General features: G+C 46.3%; 1 protein-coding gene across 5 annotated transcripts in view; it reads left to right on the top strand.

The window, feature by feature from the left end:
• Positions 1–1501: 1501 nt before the first annotated feature.
• The window catches only part of OTUD3 (OTU deubiquitinase 3), a 28946-nt gene continuing 6379 nt past the window's right edge, over positions 1502–24068 (top strand). For 4 of the 5 annotated variants that reach the window (XM_029947110.1, XM_029947108.1, XM_029947109.1 and 1 more), the window contains exons 1-6: positions 1502–1820; positions 9351–9499; positions 13628–13740; positions 18016–18138; positions 21812–21943; positions 22430–22526. In XM_029947110.1, coding sequence (XP_029802970.1) covers positions 1600–1820; positions 9351–9499; positions 13628–13740; positions 18016–18138; positions 21812–21943; positions 22430–22526 — 835 coding nt within the window. In that variant the 5' untranslated portion in view covers positions 1502–1599. The remainder of the gene's footprint in view (positions 1821–9350; positions 9500–13627; positions 13741–18015; positions 18139–21811; positions 21944–22429; positions 22527–24068) is intronic. The other variant, XM_029947111.1, reaches the window with a different exon arrangement.

Raw genomic sequence — 24068 nt, 5'->3', positions numbered from 1 at the left:
ACAATTATTAAGGGCAGAAACATTAGGAACATTCCCAGAGACAACCAGATTGGTTTAGAGGGCCAGGAGGAGAAGGCAGTAGCATGACTATGGGAAGGGAGAGAAACAGGAGCTGAGATGAGGGAGGAGAGGGCGTTAAGATAACTAAACAAGGAGGTCATTAGACCAAGGTGGCTGTAATGCCTTGTAACCACGTAAGTACACTTAAACCCAAACCTAAGCCAGAGTCAATGCACTGGATTCCAAGAAAATGAAACTTAAGAACCAAGCACAGTCAGATAGGTTTTCCCAAATAAGACTGCTTATGCTACAGCCAAGCAAATAATTTCCTTGCTTAGTTTCCTGTCTTCTCTATAAAATCGTCCCCCCAGCTCCTGTTGGAGGAGCGTCCCCAACCACCTTTGGTTTGTCACTGCTCGATTCCAATTCCAGTGATGTATGCTCAAATAAACCCTCAAACATGTTGGTATACCTGTTTGCCTTTTAACAAAGGCATTATTGCAGGGGAGACAGAGTTACAGTCGGCATTAGGTTCCAGAGTAGGTGGGTGTGAATGAGACCAACTATCCTGGTTCATTCAGGACTGTCCTGCTTTTAAAACTGAAAGCCTTGTGTCCCAGGGAACCCTTAGTTCAAGGCAAACCTACGGGTGGGGAGGGGTGGGAGAGGTCACCCTGCAGTGCTATCAAGATGACCAGAGTTGCCAGAAGTTTTGGACAAGGGCAACTTCTCCCTTGAGTTATGAGGATGGTACAGAGGTAGAGAAGGGAAGGATTAAATAAACAAAGCGTATGAGCTTTGGAACCAGGGTAAAGCTCTGCTTCTTTACCATGTGATCTTCTTGAAATTACTTAACCTCTCAGACCCGTTTCTTGTAGTATGGGGATAATTAAATAAGACTGAGCCATGTGAAAGCACCTCCCCAACTGTAGGCTCATTAAGTAGAGTTAAATTAAAAAAAATTTTTTTTAATCCTTATTTTTTTGAGAGAGAGCGAGAGCGAGAGAGCGAGAGCGAGAGCAAACAGGGGAGGAATAGAGAGAGAGAGAGGGAGACACAGAATTCAAAGCAGGCTCCAGGCTCTGAGCTGTCATCACAGAGCCCACGCCGGGCTCCAACTCAGGAACCAAAGACATGATGACCTGAGCCAAAGTGGGAATCTTAACCAACTGAGCCACCCAGGAGCCCAAGTAGAGTTAAACGTTTTAATATTTTTTCTCTCCTCACTTTTGTTGCTGCTTTCGTCTCCCACTTTTTATTCTCCCTTTCTCTCCTTAACCTTTCCTTGCTTCGTTCTCGGAGGCCAGCGGCTCCTCAGTTAACACCACCCACCACCAGGCGGAAGAGCCGAGCCAACAAAGATGGGTGCCCCTCTAGCTATCCCAGGCGAATTCTCTATGGTGCTTGCCCAAGGAGCAGCGCGGAGGGGGCGGGGTTACGTCACGTGACCCGGGTGCCTGGCGCCCGCGCAGGCGCGGTGGCCGCGTCCCCGTCGCTGGGTTCCGTCGCTCGCGTCGCTTGGCTTTCTTGACACCTGAGACGGCCGCCCGGCGGTCCTGCGGCTTTCCGTCTTGCCGCTGCGGGCCGCAAACTGCGGCCATGTCCCGAAAGCAGGCGGCGAAGGGCCGGCCGGGCAGCGGCAGCCGGAAAGCCGAGGCCGAGCGCAAGCGGGACGAGCGGGCGGCGCGCCGGGCACTGGCCAAAGAGCGGCGGAACCGATCGGAGTCCGGCGGCGGCGGCGGCTGCGAGGAGGAGTTCGTCAGCTTCGCCAACCAGCTGCAGGCCTTGGGGCTGAAGCTGCGGGAGGTGCCGGGGGACGGGTGAGGCGGGCCTGGGAGCGCGGGAGGCGGCGCCGGGGGACGCGCCGGGCATGGCGACCGTCGCCCGCTCTCGTCCACTCATTCATTCCGGCGGCTCCGGGAGCCACCGCTTCCCAGTGCTGGGGGTCCGGTGGCTGGCGAGGCGGTGAGCCCCCCCCCCCCCCCGAGACGCTCGAGTAATCCCAAATTGCCCTAATGGTGGCAGAGGCCGAGAGGAAACTGTGAAGTGCTCCTAAGAGACGGCACTGGAGCAGGTCTCCTTTAGATCGGTGACCAGGAAGGCCTCTGAGAGGTGACATTTAAGCTGAGGAACAGGAATGAGATGGAGCCGGTCCCTGGCAGAGCAGGACAGCCCGTAGGGCTGTCGGGAAGATGCTGAGAACGGAGAAAGAGGCGAAGCCCCGCTTGGGATACAACGTCCTTTTGAGTTCTTACTGTTCGGTGTTGCCCTCCTTTTACACTCGGGAAATTAGGTCTGCGAGGGCCTGTTGTTTACGGAGCGGATGGTAACTTCTATAGTTCTTACTTCCATGGGCCTCAGTTTCTCCTTCTCTTGGAGCTTGCTTGGGGGCCTAGACTGGAATGTAGGGCCAGCTCTTTGAGGGAACACAAGCTAAATATGTGTGGTGGGAGGGAGAAAATGGGGAAGGGGAGGGACTGTGGATCTGGAGCATGGATGGCTTAAGGGAAAAGGGAGGGGGGAGGGGAGAACAGCTAGCATCCTCACTGCAGGGGTGGGTGAAAGGGAGTCTGGTTACCGGGGTGTGCCACTCTGGAAGAGACAGTATTAATAGTAGCCTGGCTGTTCTTGTTGGTCCCGTCATTTGAGGGCTCAGGGCAGAGAGGGGAATAAGGTGGAATTAAAGACCGTGTAGAATTGCCTCCCTTGTTATGCTGGAAAAGAGGGAAGAGGGTGTTTTCTGGATTTCATGTTACACTGTAGCTTATTAATCAAGACTGTGTATGAACTGGCCCTATTTACGAATCGCACCTTTCTTACATTGGCTCAGTGCTTAGGCACTTGGTGTAGAGCTTGGTTGCGTTTCAACTCACCGCCACCTAGTACATAGGGGGCGCTCAGTGCAGTTTTGTTGTATGAGTGAATGATAAAAATACCACCGAGGCCAACTAGAGCCTCAGCAGGGCCTCTCACAAGGACATTTTCCTCTTTCCTTCCATCCTCCGTCCCTCCCTCCCTTCCTTCTTCTTCCTTCCGTGCCCTCCGTGCCCTCCGTCTGTCCATCCCTTCCTTCCCTCCAGAGAAGGGGAGGGGGCAGGGGGAGGGAAAGAGAGAGAGAGGGAGAATCTTAACCAGGGGCCACATTCAGCATGGCACCCGACAAAGGGCTTTGGGATCATGACTTGAGCCATCAAGAGTTTTGAGCCTGAGCCACCCAGGCGCCCCTCAAAGGAACGTTTTCTCAGTGGAGTCACTACAGTTAAAGTCGTGCGTTGCCGCGTCTTGCTTTTAGCCTAGTACCTGGATTTCACCAAATACAGTGTACCAGCTCTTCGGGGCCTTACTTATCCTGATCAAACTCACAGGCACAAGACTCTGCTATGTAAACCAGAACACCAGTGGAGTACGCTACACTGGGATTGGGGTTGGACTGTTCTTGCATGTAGTTGGATTGCTTGTGTCTGTCACACTGGACATATTGTCAATGTCACGGTGTCCAGGACGCTGAATTATGAGTAGGAATCGCAGCGCAGGGAACTGTAAGAGCTCGAGGGAGCTGTCACAGTGCTATGGGAAACTTTGGGGCATCACCTCTGCTCTGCCCCTCCCCCAAGAGAACACACTTCTTTAGTTAATTCAGCAGATGTTGGTTGAACAAAGTGCTGGGAATCCATTGATGACTAAAATAACTGAAGGAGTTCACAGCCTAGTGAGAGAGAAATACATTAGTGGGCTCAAACATTGTGGTCTGGGGACCCCTTTGCACTCTCCAGAATTACTGCGAACTCCAGAGAGCTTTAGTTTATGGGCTATAGCTGTCAGTATTTACTGTATTTAAAAGTAAAACAGGAAAATTAGAAACCCAAGAATACACAAAGACACATCCCCGAACTGTCAGAGTGATGACCTCATGTCAGGTAGCCGCTGAAGTCTTCACTGCACACTCGTGAGAGAATGAGAGTGAAAAAGATAAGCCACGTCTCCGTTTTGAGCTCAAGAATACCTTGAAAGGTTCTCAGAGATACGTACCTCCCACCCCCCAAAACTGGGCCACACTTTGAGAATGGATGATATAAATCAAGTCCAGTTTGGTATATTTTTAACGATGACCGATGATAGTACTGTTGTGCAGGAAGTGGCCACACTCCCTGAGGGTGTCAGGAAGGCTTTCTCTTTCATTCAGCAAATGTTTATGAAACGTACACAGTGCTAGATGCCTCTTGGAGGAGGTCCTCAGACTGGATCCCCAGGGACCAGTAGGAATATGCCAAGAGAACATTTCAGGCTGAGGAGTAGTGTATGTTGAGGCATAGGAGCCCACTTTGTTTTGAGAGTATAAAGTTGTTCAGGATGACAGTGTCGGGTTACAAGGTAGAACAGCGGCGGCAAGACTGCAGAGGCCAGCTTGCCAGGAATGTTCATGCCTCTTCCTTCCGAGGCCCCTGTTCTTGAGATAATGTTTGATAAAATGGTAATTCCCTCTGTGTGGGTTCCACGAAGCTCCCCATTCTGTGTTCACAAATTCTCCCCATGGGTACCAGGAAACAGACCGTGGTTCAGCCCTCTGGTTTTGTGCCGTTTTTGGAGATCTTGAAGACCGCCTTTATCACTGTGTGGTGGACAGTGTTTCCTGTGTGGGTCGGGTTAGTCGGTATCGACAGAGTCTGTATTCATACTCATTGAGTATGCTTGGTAAAACATAATAAAGTTATGGTAATATTAAAAAGTTGACAGCCTCCACTCTTCTTCCGTACTAGTCTGATCCCAACACTGAGTAGCCTGACGTAGCATCTGGCTATGCAGGCATACTCCTTGTAGGCAGAATGGTACTTCTAGCATCCTCAGACCTCTGGGTGCTTGGGGGTCAATTAGCTGGTGTCCTCTACTGTAGCCTTTATGTGAGTTGAGTCAATTTAGCATAGAGTAATCACAGAGCTATTTATAGGATTTTGTAATGCATCATGGGCCACCTTCATATTTGTCATGTTCTATGGACCCACATAAATTAGATTGTTTCAAAACAAGAAAGAAATATGTTAACCTTGGTGTTGTCCTTAAAAACACAGTCTGCTCTAGTGTGAAAAGAATCTCTAACTGGACTAGGCAGTATAATGGTAGCATCTCTCTGAACTGTATCCTTTTGTATCTTACTATTGTCCTGGGTTACATTACTAATTAGTAGTGTTCTCAATTAAAACATTAAAGAATCACTAATTTTAACCATTTATCTCCGTCCTAAACAAGTTATTTTATTTTTTTACTTAAAATTTTTTTTTTAATGTTTGTTTATTTTTGAGAGAGGAGTGGGGTAGAGGAGCAGAGAGAGGGAGACACAGAATCCGAAGCAGGCCTCAGGCTCCCAAGCTGTCAGCACAGAGCCCCACATGGGGCTCGAACTCAGGAGCTGCGAGATCATGACCTGAGCCGAAGTTGGACCCTTAACCGACTGAGCCACCCAGGCTCCCCACAGGTTGTTTTATTTTTCTGATTTTTATTTCGTTTTTATAGTCCTAGGGTTTTAGTGATGGAAGGGTATTCACACATCATCTTGCGTAGTTGTCCATTGATTCCTGCATCTCCTGTACAGCAGCTCTGTTTCTAGCCCACTGCCTTTCAACTGTGGTGGCACCAGAGAATCCCTTTGGGAACTTTAAAAACAACGCAGCGTCTGAGCTCTCCTAGATCGGCTGTGCCAGAGTGTCGGGCACTGGGGCCTGGGTGTTGGTAACTTTAACACGTCCACGGTGATTCTCTGATGTACGGCCGTCATCGCAAATCACTGCTTTAGAGTCTAGATTTGAGGCTAGTGTTTCTCGAACTTCAGAATGCGACAGAATCATTTGGAAGAGCTCAGTTGCTAGCTTGCCCCAGAGTGTCTGACTCAGTAGGCCTGGGGTGAGACCTGAGAATTTTCATTGCAAATAAATTTTCAAGTAGTCAGCGATTACACTTTGAGAATCAGTGATCTAGACCAGTGCCGGTGTAGTAGGAGTAATACAGGAGCCAATGTGTAATTAAAAAGTTTTCCATCAGCCATGTTAAAAATAAAAAGAAATAGGTGAAACTAATTTTAGTACACATATTTAAGCCACTACTTATTAAAATATTATGATCAATCAACATATCAATATAAACATTTTAAATGAGATATTTTGTATCTTTAAAGTACTATTAAAAATCCAGTGTCTTAAACTTACAACACACCTCAGTTTTGATTAACCTCGTTTCAAGTACTCAGTGGTTATATGTGGCTATTGGCTATGTTTTGTACAGCACAGAAATGTAGACTGTTCCCGAGGATTGCCAACAGATAGAAATTTACAAGATCCTTAGTTTACAGTCTATTTCCATAGAGCTAAAACAAAATTTCCTCTCGTTTGCCCTAATCTGTAGTTTTATTGTAGAGACGCAGCATCCCTTTCATCATGACACAGTTGGAGGTAGGTCTCACGGTCCCCCTGAGCCTTCTTTGGGCTAAACATCACTAGTTGTTTATGCTCTTCGTATTGTCAATGAAGTTTAAAGCCGCTTCTTCTCATCCGCACATGTCTCTGTGAAAATGTGGTGACCGGAATCATATGTAGTATTCTAGTGGTAGTCTGACTTCAGAGAAGACTACAAAACTTGGCCCTCCTCCACCCCACCCTGCCCTTTCTGAACACTTACTGCCGTTACTGCAGCCTGCAAGGCCAGGACAGGTCTTTCCACGGCCACAGACACAGAAACCATGCTGTCTCCAACTATGGAGCGCCCAGAACTCTTACTACTGAATGTAATTGCTTTTTTGGTGTGTGAACTCAAATGCAAGACCTTCCTTCCCTATCTCCTGATAGTGAAGTGGTTCTTTTTTTTTTTTTTTTATTCATGTGTTTTATTTGTTTTTGAGAGACAGAGAGAGACAGCACAAGCAGGGGAGGGTCCGAGAGAGAGGGAGACACAGAATCTGAGCAGGCTGCAGGCTCTGAGCTAGCTGTCAGCACAGAGCCTGATGCGGGGCACGAACCCACAAACCGTGAGATCATGACCTGAGCTGAAGCCGGATGCTTAACTGACTGAGCCACCCAGGCGCCCCAGTGCAGTGGTTCTCAAGTGGAGATGATTTTGATGCCCCGAGGGGATGTTTGGCAGTGTCTGGAGGCAGTTTCGGTTGTCACAATTGGCAGGGAGGCAGGCGGTGGTGGGGCTACTGGCATCTAGTGGGTAGAGGCAAGGATGCTCCTAATCACCCTATGGTGTACAGGATGACCCCACTCCACGGAGTGATCTCAGTGTCAGTAGTCTGGGGGTGGCGAAGCCCTGCTGGAGGGTAATGGGCGATGGTGTGGGCTCGGGAAGCAGGTGGGATCTTCTAGAGGGCCTTTGGGTTCTGGTCGCATTGTTATGGGAGCCTGGGTGCCCTTGCTAGGCCCCCTAAAGGTGCCCACTACACTAAGGATGTAGCGTTTGCTCACTTTTCCCATGTCACTACCTTGTAACTGTCAGAAAAGAAGGTGATTTGTCTACCTTGATATTTCATTTTGACTATTTATTTGTAGTAAACTCAAGTAAATATAGAAAAATATATTGAAAGACGTTTAACAGGTAGTGCTCATTCCACTCTCTGGGGATAACTACAGCTAACACTTTGGTGCCTGGATTTGAATCCTGGCTCTACCAACGACTGGTTTTGTGCCCATGGATAAGTTACCCTAGAGGGACAGTGCTAGTACCCAGCCCACAGAGCTGTGAGGACTAGCCACCTCTGATGCACATAGTGTTAGAACAGTCCCTGGCACGTCTTGAGAGCTCTTTACGTGATGCCTTCAGTGTTTTCCTTGTCCCCATTCGTGTGTGTTCCTGTGTCTGTGTGTGTACAGAGTGTAGACGAACATGGAGCCCTTGCCGTGTTCATGGTTTTATCCCTGTTGTTTGGCTTCTGGGGAGGACACTTGCCCCTGTCACTGAAAGTTCTTAGAACGCACGTTACTTTCTGTAGAATACCATGAATTTAACATAAAATAACTAAATATGTAATTTTGTGCTAAATCATACCTCTAAAACTAGATTCAGGAATAGACTGACTAGAGGAGGCAGGTACTAAACGTGTAAAGAAGTTTTAGAGAAGCACTTAAAATTGAGAACATTTCATCCATTAGCTTACTTTTTACTTTCTGTGGGTGAAAATACCTTAAGCAACAGACACCTCAGGGTAGTATTTAGAAATGGCTGTATTTCAGTCTGTTCTCGAATCTTGCCCCAAAGATTCTAGTTTGCATAGTTTCTTGGTGTCTAGTTTATAGAATCTGCATGCTTTAAATCTTCTTCTCTCCTTTTGCAAAAAGAAAAAAGATATATGTGTATGTGTGTATATATATGCATATACATCCTTATATGTTTGAAGAGATTCCTGGCTTCTCTGTAGCTTTCTGTTGAAAACTCACTTTTCTGAATTGAAAACAAAAAACCTCTTTCTCCTGCACATTTAGGTCTCAAGTTTAAAGTGAAGAGTTTATATCTTGTGATTAGACTATCCTAGATTTTCATTTGGAAGGGTAAGCAGTTCGGGGGGAGAGTGGGCAACAGTTCGGCTTCGGAATGGCTTATTCCCGTAGTTTTCAGGAGACTAGGTGGCGGTGGTCTTATTTCAGTTTCTGTGTATCTGGCTCTGTGTTTGTGACGCAGTTGGGAATTTTAGTAGCCTTTGAGGGGCCTCCAAGTAAAGATAGCTCTTTAAGTTTCTTACCAGCATCTTAATTTTAGAAGCAGACAGTTTTAGAAGCAAACAAGTTTCCATTTGTCAGGAAAAGCGATGGCATTGTGGCTCCCTGGATGGGGGAGGAGCCAGGGAGGGAGAGTGTCCCTGCATGTGCAGGTAGGTGTGTGTTGTACATGTGCCTGCCTTCTCATTTCTCCACGGTGTCCCTAGAACTCAAACAGGATGTCGAGTGGAAGTGCTTGTGGGAGCTTGACAGATTGCCATCTTTTGGGTATTTGTTAGATGAATAGTTAGCTGGGCAGCCATCATGGAGTTTGTTTCTGAAAAGAAGCAATAGATGCAGTTTATTGTTTTGGAAGGGGCCCTAGGTATCCCGTCCTTGGGTGTGGAGGGACCTGTAATGTCTGGACCCTGCCTGGAGGCAGTTGATGTATCACCACCTCCATGAGGCCCTAGTTGGTTGCCTCTCGAGAAGGTAGCGTGGTTGAAGGGCCTACCTAGTGCTCTCCGCACGGTGTTTGGAGGGAACCCTGGACTGTCAGCCTGGAGGCTCGCTCTCTACGTGAGGGATTTCCACGGGTGGCCTCGCCGTCTTCCTGTTGGATGAACCAAGTTCCTTTTTGAAAGGTCTTGACCGATATTTTTGTTTTGGTAGCAATTGCCTGTTCAGAGCGCTTGGTGACCAGTTGGAGGGACACTCACGAAACCATCTCAAGCACCGCCAGGAGACAGTGGACTACATGATAAAGCAGCGGGAGGACTTTGAGCCCTTTGTAGAGGATGACGTTCCTTTTGAGAAACATGGTAGGTTCGCCGTGGGACATTGGGTCCTCTGGGAGTAAGGTGTTGGGAGATTACATCCATCGGCATTCCCCGCCCTCCTAGCCAGGGGTCTGATTACATAAATTATGGCGTTCATTTATTCAACAAATATTTATTCATTGGCTCTGTAATAGGCAGCAGGCTAGGCAGTTGGGAATTAGTAGGTTTAGGTGTATGTACCTTTAATAAAAACGATGATGCCTTTAACCTGAAGAGTTGTTTATAACTTCTTATTCAGTGGGAGGTAAAAGCAGACTCTAAAATATATGTAGACTGATCTTATTTATTCATTTAAAAAATTTATTTTTTGTTTATTTATTTTTGGAGAGAGAGAGACAGAGACAGAGCACAAGTGAGGGAGGGGCAGAGAGAGACAGGGAGACACAGAATCTGAAACAGGCTCCAGGTTCTGAGCTGCCAGCACAGAACCCGATGCGGGGCTCGAACCATGAACCATGCTCGAGGTCATGACCTGAGCAGATGTCGGTCACTTAGCCAACTGAGCCACCAGGCACCCTGATCTTATTTTAAAAAGGTATACACACACACACACACACACACACGGAAAAGTGGACAGATACTAACATTTTATGGTTGTTGATGCTTGGCTCCACTAATTTTTCAGAAACCACTCACTTTCAACAGCTTCCATAAAGGAAAGATAATAATAACACCAGTTTGTAGGGTTTTTGTGCATATTAAATTAGATAATACAGTTAAAATAAGTTCTTAATAAATGTCAGCCATCTGGGGATGGTGGGACTATGACAATTTTAAGTGATCTTCTGCATATTTTTCTGATTTTTTAAAATAACCATGTATTGCTTTTATAATCAGAAAAAGCAAGTCATTTTAGTTTCTCATCAAAATCCCAAACACAACCACTTTTCTTAGAGGCACATCAGTGATTTATTTATTTATTTATTTATTATCATTAATTTTTTTTTTAATGTTTATTTTTGAGAGAAAGAACACATGAGCAGGGGAGGGACAGAGAGTGAGGGAGACACAGAATCTGAAGCAGGCTCCAGGCTCTGAGCTAGCTGTCAGCACAGAGCCCGATGTGGGGCTCGAACTCATGAACCGTGCAATCATGACCTGAGCCTAAGTCGGATGCTTAACTGACTGAGCCACTAGGCGCCCCTGCAAGTTAGTGATTTAAATTAGTTTCTTAATGTGCTCAAATCTAGTAGGAAAGTACATATGAGCTTTTAAACTTTAAGCTTTTAAACTAGGTGTTGATACATTTGTGTTTTACAATTAACATTTTCATCACACAGAGTCTCATCTGTCCCTTATGAGGAGACAGACTCATTCTGTGTTTCAGGGAGCTAATTCTGGAAACCATGTCAACAGTGGATGGGAGAGAGGCTGAGGAGGAGGATGAGTTGTAGGCTCTCCCCCTTGGCCCAGTGAAAGCATGCCTTCACCAAGGCAGCTGCTGGGGACAATGAGTAGGGTCCAGACCAAGACACAGTTTGGCAGTGTGACTGACAGGTCTCAATGGAGGTGGGGAGGAGGGGAGAAGGAGGAGACCAAGGTGATTCTGAAGTTCTGCTCCGGGAGTGGGTAGGTAGCTGGATCCTTAGCCAGAGAGCGGATGGCAGGAGGAAGGCCTCGGGGATGGAAACTGTCCATGACCGCAAAGCCTTTCTCACTCCCCTCGAGGGAAGGGCTCCTTCACTAGGCGCCAGCAGCAGGAGAGACACAGCAGCAGAACCCCCTGCCCCAGCCCCCACGGGCAGCTCGTACTAGTGACTGACCTCTGACAGTTCTCCCTGGCTCGCCTTCTCTCTAGCAGATAGCAGCTTACCAGACGGCCACCCGGTTACAAGTGTGGGTTCGTGGGGCAAGTTTTGTAGTTTAGTGCTGTACAAAATGCCTTGTGTCGTTGGTCCAATGAAAACGATCATTTTGGATGAAGAGAGTTTAGTTTGTGACTCGAAATTCCACTCTGAATACCTTCAGCAAAGGTCACGGGGTAGATTTGGGGGGTGGCAGGACAAGGGACTCAAACCTTCAGTCGCCTGTGTGGCAGTCACTGTAGGCGTACCATGGGAAGGTGTTTTCTGAAATGCCACTGTGTTTGCCTGATGGTTGGCCAGTGTTCTGGAAGGATTTGACATCCCAGGAGTTGAGAGGTGGCTCTGACTGCCGCAGCAGAGGAAAGAAACCTAGAAGTCAGCGCTTGCCGTTTGCACGTCGGTTGAAGACTGTACTTACAGTTATGTGTTTTTAATGCATGTCTACCTTTTTATACTGTGAGATTCTGGAGGGACAGGGACTTGGTAGGCACTCAGAAGATACTTGTTAAGTGAGTAAGTGAATGGTCCCTTAACTCTTTAGGGCCGGGTTGCCTTGGCGTGTGGCTATATTTTTTAGGACTATTCCTTTCCTTTAGACTCTGGCTTCTCCCAACTATACAGAGACCTTCTTTCCTCTTCTCTCCATACCCAGTCATTCATTGCTGCCCCTCAGTGTTTTTTTCTCTCACTGCTTCTGCCTCATAAAATCAAGCCTCTGTGGCCATTTGCCTGGATTTCTTCGATACTTTTTGGACTGATTTCATCGCCTCTTGACCCCTTGAGTTTGTTTTCCATGTTGCCGCCAGGGCGGTGATCTGGATGTGCATCTAACACATCTTCCCCTATCTAAAACCTGGCGGCAGCTCCCCACGGACCTCCGGGCGAAGTCCAGACTCTTCAGCTCTTAATGTCTCTACCCTTGTCTCTTGCTGCTGCCGCTGTGTCTTCTGCTCCCTCTAATCCCCTGTCCCCCGCCACTCAGCAGTGTAAGCTCCTCCCGTACTGTACAGCGCACAAGTTCTCTCTCTCTCGTTCTCGCTGTGTCTCCTGCTTGCCCTTTGGGAATCGGTGCGGTTGTGTGAGCTGAGAAGCTCATCTGATACCCTTACCTGCCCCTCCCCCCACCAGACTGGCTTGAGGTCCCGATCTGGAGTTAGCCAAGCGGCAGGGTTTGAGGGCACAGCCTTCTGCAAGATACCACCTGCAAATCTGGGGTTTCCAAAAACCGCTCTGATGTCCGATCGTTGGTTAGAAAGACTTGGAGAACTCCGTGAAGGTGGTTATTCTCACAGTTACAGTTTATTACAAAGAATGGATACAGATCAAAATTAGCCAAGGGGTAGAGTCTGGGAAGGTTACACAGTCACAGAATACTCCCAACCAGGGAGCTCACACGCACGCACTCCCGTGATTGGATTATCGGGGCTTCATTATGTAGATATTATTGATTGATTGCCTAAGTATCCAGCTCCCAGTCCCCCAGGTCTTCCTCATCACATGGCCAGAGAGGCCCACCATGCATCACCGCCATGAGCCTAAGCTGTCACGTGTGGCTAAGGGGCCCATCATCCTTGCACTTGAGGTTAGAGGTTTATTACCCAGGAGCCAGGGACAAAGGCCAGACCTCCCTGGTAAGGCCAGAATTTTTTCCTTTACATTCCTTTCCTGCAGCACTTATGCAGTGGTGCCTCTTCTCTTGTTGTCTGTCCCCCACCGGTTGTAGACTCCTTGAGCTCAGACTCTGACAGGCTGCGTAATGGAGTGGCCAAGAGCCAGGTCTTGGAGTCACACTGCCTGGACGAAATCTCAGCTCTGCTGCGGCCTGGCTCTGTGACCTTGCATGCAGTCAGAAGCCACTCTGAGTCTTGGTTTCCTTATCTACAAGGTGACGTGCGGAGGATATCTCTTTCAGAGAGTTTTGAGGATTAAAAGTAATAATCCAGAAGCAAGTGGAGGAGCTGTGCTTACCACATACTAAGCACTCATTTAATGCAGACGTAAGGTTAGTCTGGTTATTATTTCCATTTCCAGTGTCTTTCAGAGTTAGGGAGATAGGAAGCATTCAGCAAGTGTTTAGTGGAGGAAGAAAGGAATCCTTTCTTTATGAATGACTGGTACTCTTCTGAGTAGCAGTCCCTGTAATACTGTCTAGCCGGCTGAATTCTAGATTCTAACAAAGCTAATGTACTTCTCAGATGTGTACTTCGTCTCTTACCATTTGGAACTAAATAAATAGCGAAACATGTTTGCATATGGGTTTTTCCATCGTAAAGACTTCATTTTTCTTTCTCCTGTTTCTATGCAGTGGCCAGTTTGGCAAAGCCTGGCACATTTGCTGGCAATGACGCAATAGTAGCCTTTGCAAGAAATCATCAGTTGAATGTGGTGATTCATCAACTTAATGCCCCTTTGTGGCAGGTAGGTCACCTACTGAGGATTTATCTTAAGCTCTTATTTATAAATTAGCTTTGGGGGTGTCCTGAGATGGTGCAGCAGGGTCCTTCGGACTGCAGGCTGACCAACGGTGGGACGCTGCTGGTGGCTTGGACTCCTACCCCAGGCCATGTACAAATGGAGTCTGCAGTAGAATACGGAGACCTTTAAGATGTTATTGAGCAAGGTGATGGGGATGCAGGAGGGCACGTGTGATGAGCACCAGGTGGCGTACGGAAGTGTTGAGTCACTAAGTTGTACACCTGAAACTAGTACTACACTGTATGTTAACTAACTGGAATTTGAATTAAAACTGAAGTAAATAAATACAAATGTGTCTGTGAGAGAGTGCGAGAGAGATACCTATATATAATTCAGTAGTCAGTTAACTGGGTAGTTTGAGGGTAGAGAGCCTAATGGGAAATACTTTTGATATCTCTGTTAAAAATACTGAAGTGGAGGCCTAGGGGATTAGCACATACACGTTCTGGCTTGAAGTATGCCTATTCCACGCGTTTTGTTTTTTAGGTGGAGGGAAACAAAAACCAAATGCATTTAATAAGCATCGCTAACAGTTTTGAACAACAGAATTTATTTCATGGCCTAGGATGTCAATCTCCGTTTCTGGGCTCTGCCTAGCTATACGTAGCGATTTTAATAGGTTTTCTATGGCAAATAAGATCTTATGACAAATGTTCAGGATGGCTTCCCATCCCCTGTTGTGAAGTGCCATCCATCGACTGTTTTTGCTTTTCTTTACCTTCGGTATCCTGAATGAACCTCATCTCCCCAAAACGGTCCATCGGACTGAACGTTCTGGAGCATGGAGGTCACAGGTCTGGAGGAGAGTGTCTCCAGGCCACCACGCTCTTGCTCCTTGCATTCAGACCGCTCCTTTCCCTTTGTGGCTCAGCTCCTGAAGACTGTGCCTAGGACTTCTGTCAGTCCTCCTGCTCACCACTCCCCCAGTTCTTTTTTTTTTTTTTAATTAGCTGAAACATGTTCATCATAGAAAAATGTGAAAATTCTGAAAAGCCCATAAAAGCAAAAATCCCTCAGAGTCCTATTATCCAGAGATGATTACTGTTAACATTTTAGTGTGTATCCCTAGCATTCACATATACTCATAGCTGAAAACACTCATGCTTAACTGAGAGACATGTCACCAAGGTTTGAAACATATTTTAAGCACCTCTGTAAAAAAATAAATAAATAAACAGCCCCTCTGCACATGCAGTCATGTCCATATGTACATATACACACACTCACGTGTCCGTGTGTTATTGGTCTCATAAAGGCAATGGTGACTTTTATTTCTCATTTTTTTCCTTAGACCATCTGCATATATTCCTTTGAAAGTGCTTATTTCTAGCCTTCGCTCATTAAAAATAAGGTTTATAGAGATATAATTTATAGATAGCAGAATTCACCCTTCTCTAGTGTGTACTCACTTCCATGTGTTTTGACAGACATAGTCCTGTAAGGACTGCTGTCAACATGCAGGACCTTCCCCCTGGCCTAGAAAGTCTCCTTCCGCCCCTCTGGTCACCTGTTTCCTCTCCCCATTCCTAGCTTCTTGCAGCCACTAGTCTGTCTCTTGTAGTTTTGCCTTTCCGGAATGTCATATCAGTAGAAACAGATAGTCTTTTGTGTGTGTTGTAATGTCCTTTAATAAAATCATATTATAGCAAAGTAAATGGATACCCCAGGGTTGGTGCGGGATGCACTGAGCAGGAGGGAGCCGGTGACGGTGTGTGTCGTCCTTTTTTGGGGCAGTGTTGTCACATGTACTGACCCCAGGGAGCGCTCTCCTATTTTGTGACTCTCTCTTTCTAGGGATGGTCTTTGAGCCAAGAATACTGGTTTTGGCCTTCGGTGTCCCAAGTTTTGGTCACGAAAGTTTTACTGTTCAGCAGAAGTCATTGAAATCATTTGAATATACAGCATAATGACTCTCTTCTTGAAAAATACTCTGTACCACCTTGGGAACCATAGCCTGCCTTTCCCTCCATGGAGAACTGTTTTTTCAAGTTTTTAAATTATCTAGATGGTTGTAGAAGATAATTCTGCGTAGTTAAAATTTTATTTCCAAATACATTTCTGTAGTCTTTTTCATGGAATAGTAAACATTGAAAATATATATATATGTATATATATATTTTTTTTGAGAGGTGGTGTGGGGGACAGAGTGTGTGCGTGTGAGCGGGGGAGGGACAGAGGTGAGAGAGAGAGAATCTTGGGCAGCCTCCACGTTCAGTACGGAGCCCGATGTGGGGCTCAAACTCATGAACCATGAGGTCCTGAGCTGAGCTGAAATTAAGAGTCGAACGCTCAGGGCTCCTGCGTGGCTCAGCCAGTTGAGTGTCTGATTCTTAATTTCGGCTCAGGTCTTGATCTCATAGTTTGTGAGTTCAAGCCCCACATCGGGCCTGGTGCTGTGAGCGCAGAGCCTGCTTTCTATCTTATGTCCCCCTCGCTCTCTGCTACTCCCGCACTTGTGCTTTCTATCTCAAAAAATAAAACATTCAAAAAAAAAAGTCAGATGCCTTAGCCAGCTGAGCCACCCAGGTACCCCAAGAGTATATGGTTTTAAAATAAATATGTTTGCTGTATAATGGAGCTGTGTGCTGGGTCTCCAGCCTCCCGCTCCCCAGTGAGGCTTCTTACAACATTTACGAATTGAAACTGCGCCGGCCGCTACTGTCTTGGGTAAGAGCTCTTGCATGAATAACAAGTAGGCCTTCACTCACAACATGGAGGTGCTGAAGCCTGCATTTTTTCCTGGTCACAAAAGGAGCGTGTGCTTCTGTGGACAATACAGACGTGTGTAGCCTAGAAAGTGAAAGTCGTCTGTAATCTATTCGCCCATGAACGTCGCCATTAACAATTTGGTGACGATTCCAGTATTTTTTTTCATTCGTAATATGTATATCAGTGCTATTGTTTAAATACATATGTGCCTTAGGGATAACGTTACTCAAAAATTCTAATCAGCTAGTTTCCTTTCGCAGTTCTCTTTCTTGGAGATAAATGGTACCCGCTCTATTTTTTATGTGTCAAAACCAGACTCTGTACTTTGAGACCTAGGTGTTCTCCCTGGAGGAGGTTTCCATGGTTCTGACCTACACTGTGTGGTTCTGTTTGTTCCATGGCTTTGGCTGTGTTTTTAGACCACAGATACCGCTTAAATTAATGGTGGTATCTTATTACCTACAACTTTCAATAAAAACAAGAAGGAGGTACTGATGTTTGGAGTTTAAACAAAGAAACAGTTACTGGCTCTTTAGGGGACAGATTCAGAAAGACATCAGAGTTTCTGTGGAGGTAGTGGAGGTGGTGGTTTTCTGGGGGCATGCCCGGGCTGGACCATCACCCCGTCCTTGTCGGGCTGGGCTCCGTGGGTACATTCACACAGACTGCTTTGGGAGTAATCCCTTCAGGGTTGTGTGCTTTGGTAGCGCTGAGGACTGTATATAATTTTGTTTTGAAATGATAGGAGTGGAAGCTTTTTGAGTTTGTTCTTGTTAATGTTTCTTAGTATGTTGTTGATGGAAGATGCTATTTTTGTTTGACTCATGGGTAGATTTACCGTGAAGCCAATAAAACCTAAGTGTCGGGTCCCTCGTTTGTATGGTCCCCTTTCAAGGTTTGGGAGGAGTTCTAGCAATTTAATATTTGTAATTTTGTATTCTTTTTCTCAGAGAGAACCCCAAGTTGCCTGAGCTTTAAACTCAACAAGTCTGCATCCTCTCCCAGGCCTTCCATCCTGGAAAGGGCCTGTGCATTTGGGGGGCTGATGGGTGCAGATGCCCCTGAAACTTAAGCTTATGTAATTTCATTGTAAATTGGCCCCTGACTTTTGAGTTTGTGTTTCTGTATGGATTTATTTCTGTATAGCTACATATTAAGCGCATCGAAGCATACTTACATGGGCACATGGGTAGGAAGAAGAGAATTTGGAAATTGCGTAAGTTTTTTTTTTTTTTTAAGAGAAAGTCTTTCCTTTATTTTTTCCCCACACATGAAATCAGAGGCTAAAAACACGGGGCGCACCGTCCAGGTGTGTAGCACCGAATCCCTTGTTGCAGTCGGATACCCGCTCTCCCCGACCGGCCCTCTGGCACACCCCAGGCCTACCCCGAGTTCGCGTCTGCATGAAGCCTGTTGGCTGGCCTTCCTGGGCAGTCCGGGTGGCGTTTCTGTCCCGCAGATGACATCTCCCTCCTCGCTGGCATCTCTGTCCCCTTCTCTTGCCTGCAGATCCGCGGCACAGAGAAGAGCAGCGTGCGGGAGCTGCACATCGCGTATCGGTGCGGAGAGCACTACGACAGCGTGCGGAGGCTCAACGACAACTCGGAAGCGCCCGCCCGGCTCCAGACCGAGGTGAGCGAGGCCCCATCTTCGGTGCGCTCAGCCGGGTGAGCCGGGTCGGGAGCTGTGCTCCCGCGGCTAAAACCGGGTCCTTTTATGGAAAGTTGTCTTTAAGAATCTGTGGGCTTGATCAAAAGAATTTACGTTTTAGCTCCGGGGAGATTGATAGATAAAATGGTCATTCTTTTGCTTTCCTAATAGTTGTTGATGGCTATGATTGCACGAATAGAATTTTTATAAAGTTCTGAAATTACTTTTATGTTTTAAAATTAATCCATGCTGGGGGCGCCTGGGTGTCTGACTTCGGCTCAGGTCATGGTCTCACGGTTTGGGAGTTCAAGGCCTGCATCAGGCTGTCTGCTCTCAATGCAGAGCCTGCTTTGGATCCTCTGTCCCCTTCTGTCTCTGCCCCTCCCCTGCCCATTCTCTCTCTCTCTCTCTCTGTCAAAAATAAAACTTAAAAAAATTAATTCAGGCTTCATATCTAAAGTTTGAAGTATAGAAAAAGTGAAGAAAATAAAAAGTACACAGCGTCACCCACACGGGCACAATTTTTGTTACTGTTTTGGTGTTTTAGATACACCTGGGTTTCCTTTCCTGCTTTGTTCAGTTAACATTATTTTAGGAGACTTTTCACATGTCATTACATCTTTCTTTGTAATTTTAAAAAATAAAGTGAAATCGCTCTTCCAACGGGGTTCTCCTGCCTGAATGCAGCCAGTGTGATCCGTAAGTCATGAAATCTCCGGAGGTATTTTCCCCCCAAGCACCCGTGCTTGTGCGCACACGTCTCTTGCTCGAGCTGTCTTTACACGCTCTCTGCCCCCGAGTGCGGCGTCCTGCACGTACTGTCGTGTGCCGTGCTTTCCAGATTGAACGCATCTCCGAGTTTCACGCACAGCCGCGCGCACGGAGCTTCCTCAGCCGTATTGAGCAGCCGCGTGGTGTTCCGCTGGGTGGGTGCCCGGTCACGTGGGTGGGTGCCTGGTCACGTGGTTGACCAGTCCCCGGGGCCGACTTTCAGATGGTTTTCACACTTTTGCTTTTAGAAACAACGTGTGGAGCCTTATATATACACCTTCTCACACTTGTGTGAGTGCGCCTGTGGGGTAAATTCCTAGAAGGTCCTCCTGCGTCAGAGGACGCGTGTATTTATAACTGTGACAGGTGCCGCGCCGGCTGTCCCCGGTTCCACTCCCACTCTCGGTGTGCGGCTCCCCCGCGTCCCCGCCGGCCCAGCGTGTCAGCGCGCGGGAGAGTGTGGTCTACAGTGTCAGTTTGTGCGTCTCTCCTTGGTGGGTTTGTGCATCTTTCCCAGGGTTTGCGACCTGTTTGTATTTCCTTTTTCTGTGAACTGTATTCACTTTCTTTGCCCATTTTTTCCCCTATTCAGTTTTTTTGTTTGTTTTTGGGGTTTTTTTGTTTTTTGTTTTTTTGGTTTTTTTTTTTTACTGATTTTTAGGAGCCTTTATAAATTAGGGAAATTATCCCCAGTCTGTGTGGTCAGTTGCCAGTATTTTTTCACAGCCTGTCCTTTGTCTTTTTATTCTTTTACCACTGGACTTTGCAGTGATGGCGTTTTAGATTTTTATGAGGTTAAATTTATCAAGGTTTTTAAATTTTTGTAATTTTTTTTTTAACATGTCTTCTGGGTTTGGGGATCCTAATTAGGAATGTCTTTCCTACCCAGAGGTTAAAAAGCATATGTGGAATCTCTTTCTGGACGTCGGTTCTATCCCACTGGTTTCTCTGTTCACATGTGCGTTGTTTTGCTTAAGAGTATATTTTAAAATCTGGTAGGATTTTTCACTTCTTTTCTTTCTTTATAATTTTTGCATATCCTTGCTTTTTTTGTTTTATATGTGACTATTAGAATAAGGTTGGCATGTTACAGAGAAGTCCTGTTGCCCTCGGTTTTATTGGGCTCTCACTAATAGATTAACTTTAGGAAAAATTGACATCTTTATGGTGTTGAATCTTTCTAGCCAATAACCTGATACACTTTCTGTTTGTTTACTGACTTTTTCTGATCCCTGCAGGGGCATTTTCTTCCTGGATCTTGCCCATTTTTTGCTGAGTTTCTACTTAGGTCTTCTGTGCTGTTTTGTTCCTTTTTTTTTTTTTTTTTTTTTTAATGTTTATCTGTTTTTGAGAGACAGAGCAGCAGAGTGTGAGCAGGGGAGGGGCAGACAGAGAAGGAGACAGAATCTGAAGCAGGCTCCAGGCTCTGAGCTGTCAGCATAGAGCCTGATGTGGGGCTCGAACCCACGAACTGCGAGATCATGACCTGAGCCGACGTCAGTCTCTTAACCGAGTGAGCCATCCAGGTGCCCCTTTTTTGTTCCTATTGTAAAGAGCTGTATTATATTTCCTAACTATCATTTGTATATAAGAGAATTGTTAATGAAATGTTAATTATGTACACACCCAGCTGTCCTGCAGAATTCTGTCCTTTTAAAAAATTCAGGTAAAATTCACGTAACATAAAATTAACCATTTTAAAGTGTACAATTCAGTGCCACTGAGTACCCCACAAAGCTGCGTAAGCCCTTCCGCCATCGGGTTCCCAAACCTCTTCCTCCCCAAAAGGAAACCACGTGCCCACTAGGCAGTCACTGCCCAGCGCCTTCCTCCCTCAGCCCCCGCCGGTGCGCCTTATTCCTTTTCGGTTTTATACTTATTTTGGGGGGATGGGGGGACTAATCGCATCTGCTCTCACTTCCAAAACGTTAAATAATAGTGCTCATGACAATCTCTGTGTTCTTTACTTTAATGGAAATTAAGCATCATCGTATGGATTTACCCTGGTACCTCGGCCATGCGCGTAACTGAAACCCCCACTGTTCGTAGCTCTGTGGTGAGCACAGTGCTTGAATCCTTAAGTCCTTACTGTAGTTGACCTTATTTCCTTTGGATAAATTTCAAAGACTTGATAACATTGCCAAGTTGTTCAGGTATAATTTTATAATAGGCCGCTTTGTATTGTAAGGAAGGTAGTGTGCACTGCGGGATCTCCTGCTGCTCTTACGTGCAGACAAGTAGAGATCTGTCCTTCCCTGCTTCCCGTCTCTCTGTGCTAATAGGAAGCGAAGGGAGGAGGTGATTGAGCGGCCACGGAGGAATGATTTAAGGTCTTCTGAAATAAGCTTCGGTCATAAAAACCTCGTGGATACCAAGGGACCTGCTCCTTGTGTCCTTAGGATTTGGATCAGCAGGTTTCCTGGAGTGGGTGGCGCGTCCCTGGGTAGGTGAGGTTAGAGGAGTCGTGCCCCTCTGTGACCGCGGCCGGGACAGGAACTTCCCACCAGCGCTTGCTGGGGAGCACCTGGGGCGAGGGACGCAGATGAGAGAGGTGTCTGCGGCTTCCAGCTTGTCCTGCTGCAGAGGCTCGTGGGTGAACTTGTGTCCTGGGCTCCCGCTCTGGAAGTGGCCGGACACAAACGTGTGCCCTTCGGGTCGGCAGTCCTTGCCAGAGTGTTGGAATCCAGGAACCACGCAGCAGCTCTAATGCAAGTCTGGATGAAATTGAGCCCCATCATTGCCATTCCCCTAAGATTGTTCCTGGGATCTTTACCTCATAAATATTTTATTAGGATGAGTTTTGAGATTAGAGTGTCTTCCTACGTTGAAGATTCTGAACGTAATTTGTTAACATTCCATGATTGTTACTTTCTATTTCCTTTAGTTTCAGATGCTCCATCAAGATGAATCAAATAAAAGGGAAAAGATGAAGACGAAGGGAGTTGACTGTGAAGAGGACCTGCGAGATGAAGTGGAAGATGCCGTCCAGAAAGTCTGCAGTGCGACTGGGTGTTCAGTCAGTGTTTTTGTCCCGCAGTAATAGTGACGGATAAGCAAGCGTTGCTGGGCCCAGTTACCTGCCCGTCCCGGAGTGCCAGCCTGGCCCTCCGAGCCCTGCGGGGCCAAGATGGGTTCATGTCGCTTGTGGCCTGATGAGCTTGGGTGCTGAGCCGTAGGTTGAGCCCAAGACCTGTTTACTCATTTTTCTCTTGTTTCCTACATTTGACCCAGTACTGCTCAAAATCCTAAGAAGCATGTGGATTTTTTCCCCTTCTGACTAGTGTTTATGGCAGCAAAAGTGCAGTTTTATAGTGGAATTTCTTTATATTAAAGGGTTACTTCAGGTGACTGGCCTTATCGAAAATTAAGATTTTTTCTAAATGGAAAAGGCCCTCAGGCCATGCCTCCGTTCTCACTGTTCCGTCTTCTTGTGCAGTCGTTGAAGTACAGCTCGCTGGACGCACATACCCAGTCCTGAAGTGTTCCTTTGTCTCTTGGATAGGATTTTAACCTGATAGTCCAGAACCTGGAAGCTGAAAATTATAATATTGAATCTGCAATAATTGCCATGCTTCAGATGAACCAGGGGAAAAGAAATAGTAAGTCCTCGATTAATATTTGTGAGCTTTCCAGCCAGTTACATTGGTGATTTTCCAAACAGTTAATTTTAATCAAGTCACAGGTGGTGATTTTACCGTCATTTGTTCGTTCATCAGCAGTTGTTGACTGAGCACTTTCAGATGCAGGCGTGATTTACTAGGTCCTAGCCCTGCATCAGGGAGAAGGTAATCTGGGGTCCGGGAGGGGATGGGGGCAAGAGATCAGTAAACAGGTAGAATAAACAGACTGGAGTGTGGGGTGCGGGGTACTGGCGGACCGCGTGAAGAGGCCACTTAACCCGGTTGTGCTGGGATCCACAGTGTCAGGAAGACTTTATTCTTGTCGAAAGAAGAATCCCTTATAAAACCAAAATGGTAACTGAAGTAGAAAGGAGAGAAAAATTACTTATTTTTCTTTTTAATTTTTAAATATTTACTTATTTTTGGTATTTTTATTTAATTGTTTTTTTTAATTTACATCCAAGTTAGTATATAGTGCAATAATGATTTCAGAAGATTCCTTATCTGATGGAAATATTTAGATTACTACCATCTGTCAAAAGGTGATAATTCAGAATTTTCTTTACTTAAACTGGATTTAATTCTGCAACTCAGGGGGCGCCTGGGTGGCTCAGTCGGTTAAGCCTCCGACTTCGGCTCAGGTCAGATCTCACGTTCGTGGGTTCGAGCCCCGCGTCAGGCTCTGTGCTGACAGCTAGCTCTAGGCCTGGAGCCTGCTTCTGGTTCTGTGTCTCCTTCTCTCTGCCCCCTCCCTTTCATGCTCTGTCTCTCTCTGTATCAAAAATAAATAAAACATTTAAAAAAAAAATTAAAAAAAAAATTCTGCAACTCAGAAGAAGGAAAAAAGGATGTAGAGTTTTACAGGTTTTTTTCACATTAATTACTTAAAATGATTTCAATGCATATTGCCAGAAACGTGCCCAGATCCCATTGCTGGCAGCACAGCCTCCTGTGTGACTGGATATTTTATCTTCCTCTTGTATATTTGCTGTGCTGTCCTAGAAAGCTGTAAGTAACTTGGTCTTGGGACATTAAAATAGCTGTACGCACTGTGGTGTGTGCTTGACAGGTGTGGCTGAGGCCAAGGAGTTAAATTTTATTTAACTTTAATTTTAATTAATTTTATTTTTTAAGGTTTAAAAAATTTTTATTTTATTTATTTTCAAATAGAGTGACACAGTGAGCGGGGGAGGGGCAGGGAGAGAGAGGGAGGGAGAGAGAGAATCCCAAGCAGGCTCTGTGTGTCTGTGTGGAGCCCTTACATGGGGCTGAACCCATGAACTGAGCAGAAACCAAGAGTCAGATGCTTAACCTACTGAGTCACCCAGGCGCCCCTAGTTCATTGTAGTTGAAATGGCTACAAGTGGCTGGTGACTGCTGTATTGGACAGCGCGGGTTTAGAGCCTGTTTCCTTTCTGGTTTTGGGGTGCAAATGAAAGCTTTCCCCCCAGAAACACACGTTAAGAAGTGGCTTAATCCAATAAAACACTCTGCGGGTGGGAAGCCGATGAGAAGGCTGGT

The sequence above is a fragment of the Suricata suricatta genome, chromosome 8 (assembly GCF_006229205.1).
Source record: "Suricata suricatta isolate VVHF042 chromosome 8, meerkat_22Aug2017_6uvM2_HiC, whole genome shotgun sequence".
NCBI classification, from domain to species: domain Eukaryota; kingdom Metazoa; phylum Chordata; class Mammalia; order Carnivora; family Herpestidae; genus Suricata; species Suricata suricatta.
This window is presented reverse-complemented; position numbering and strand designations above follow the sequence as displayed.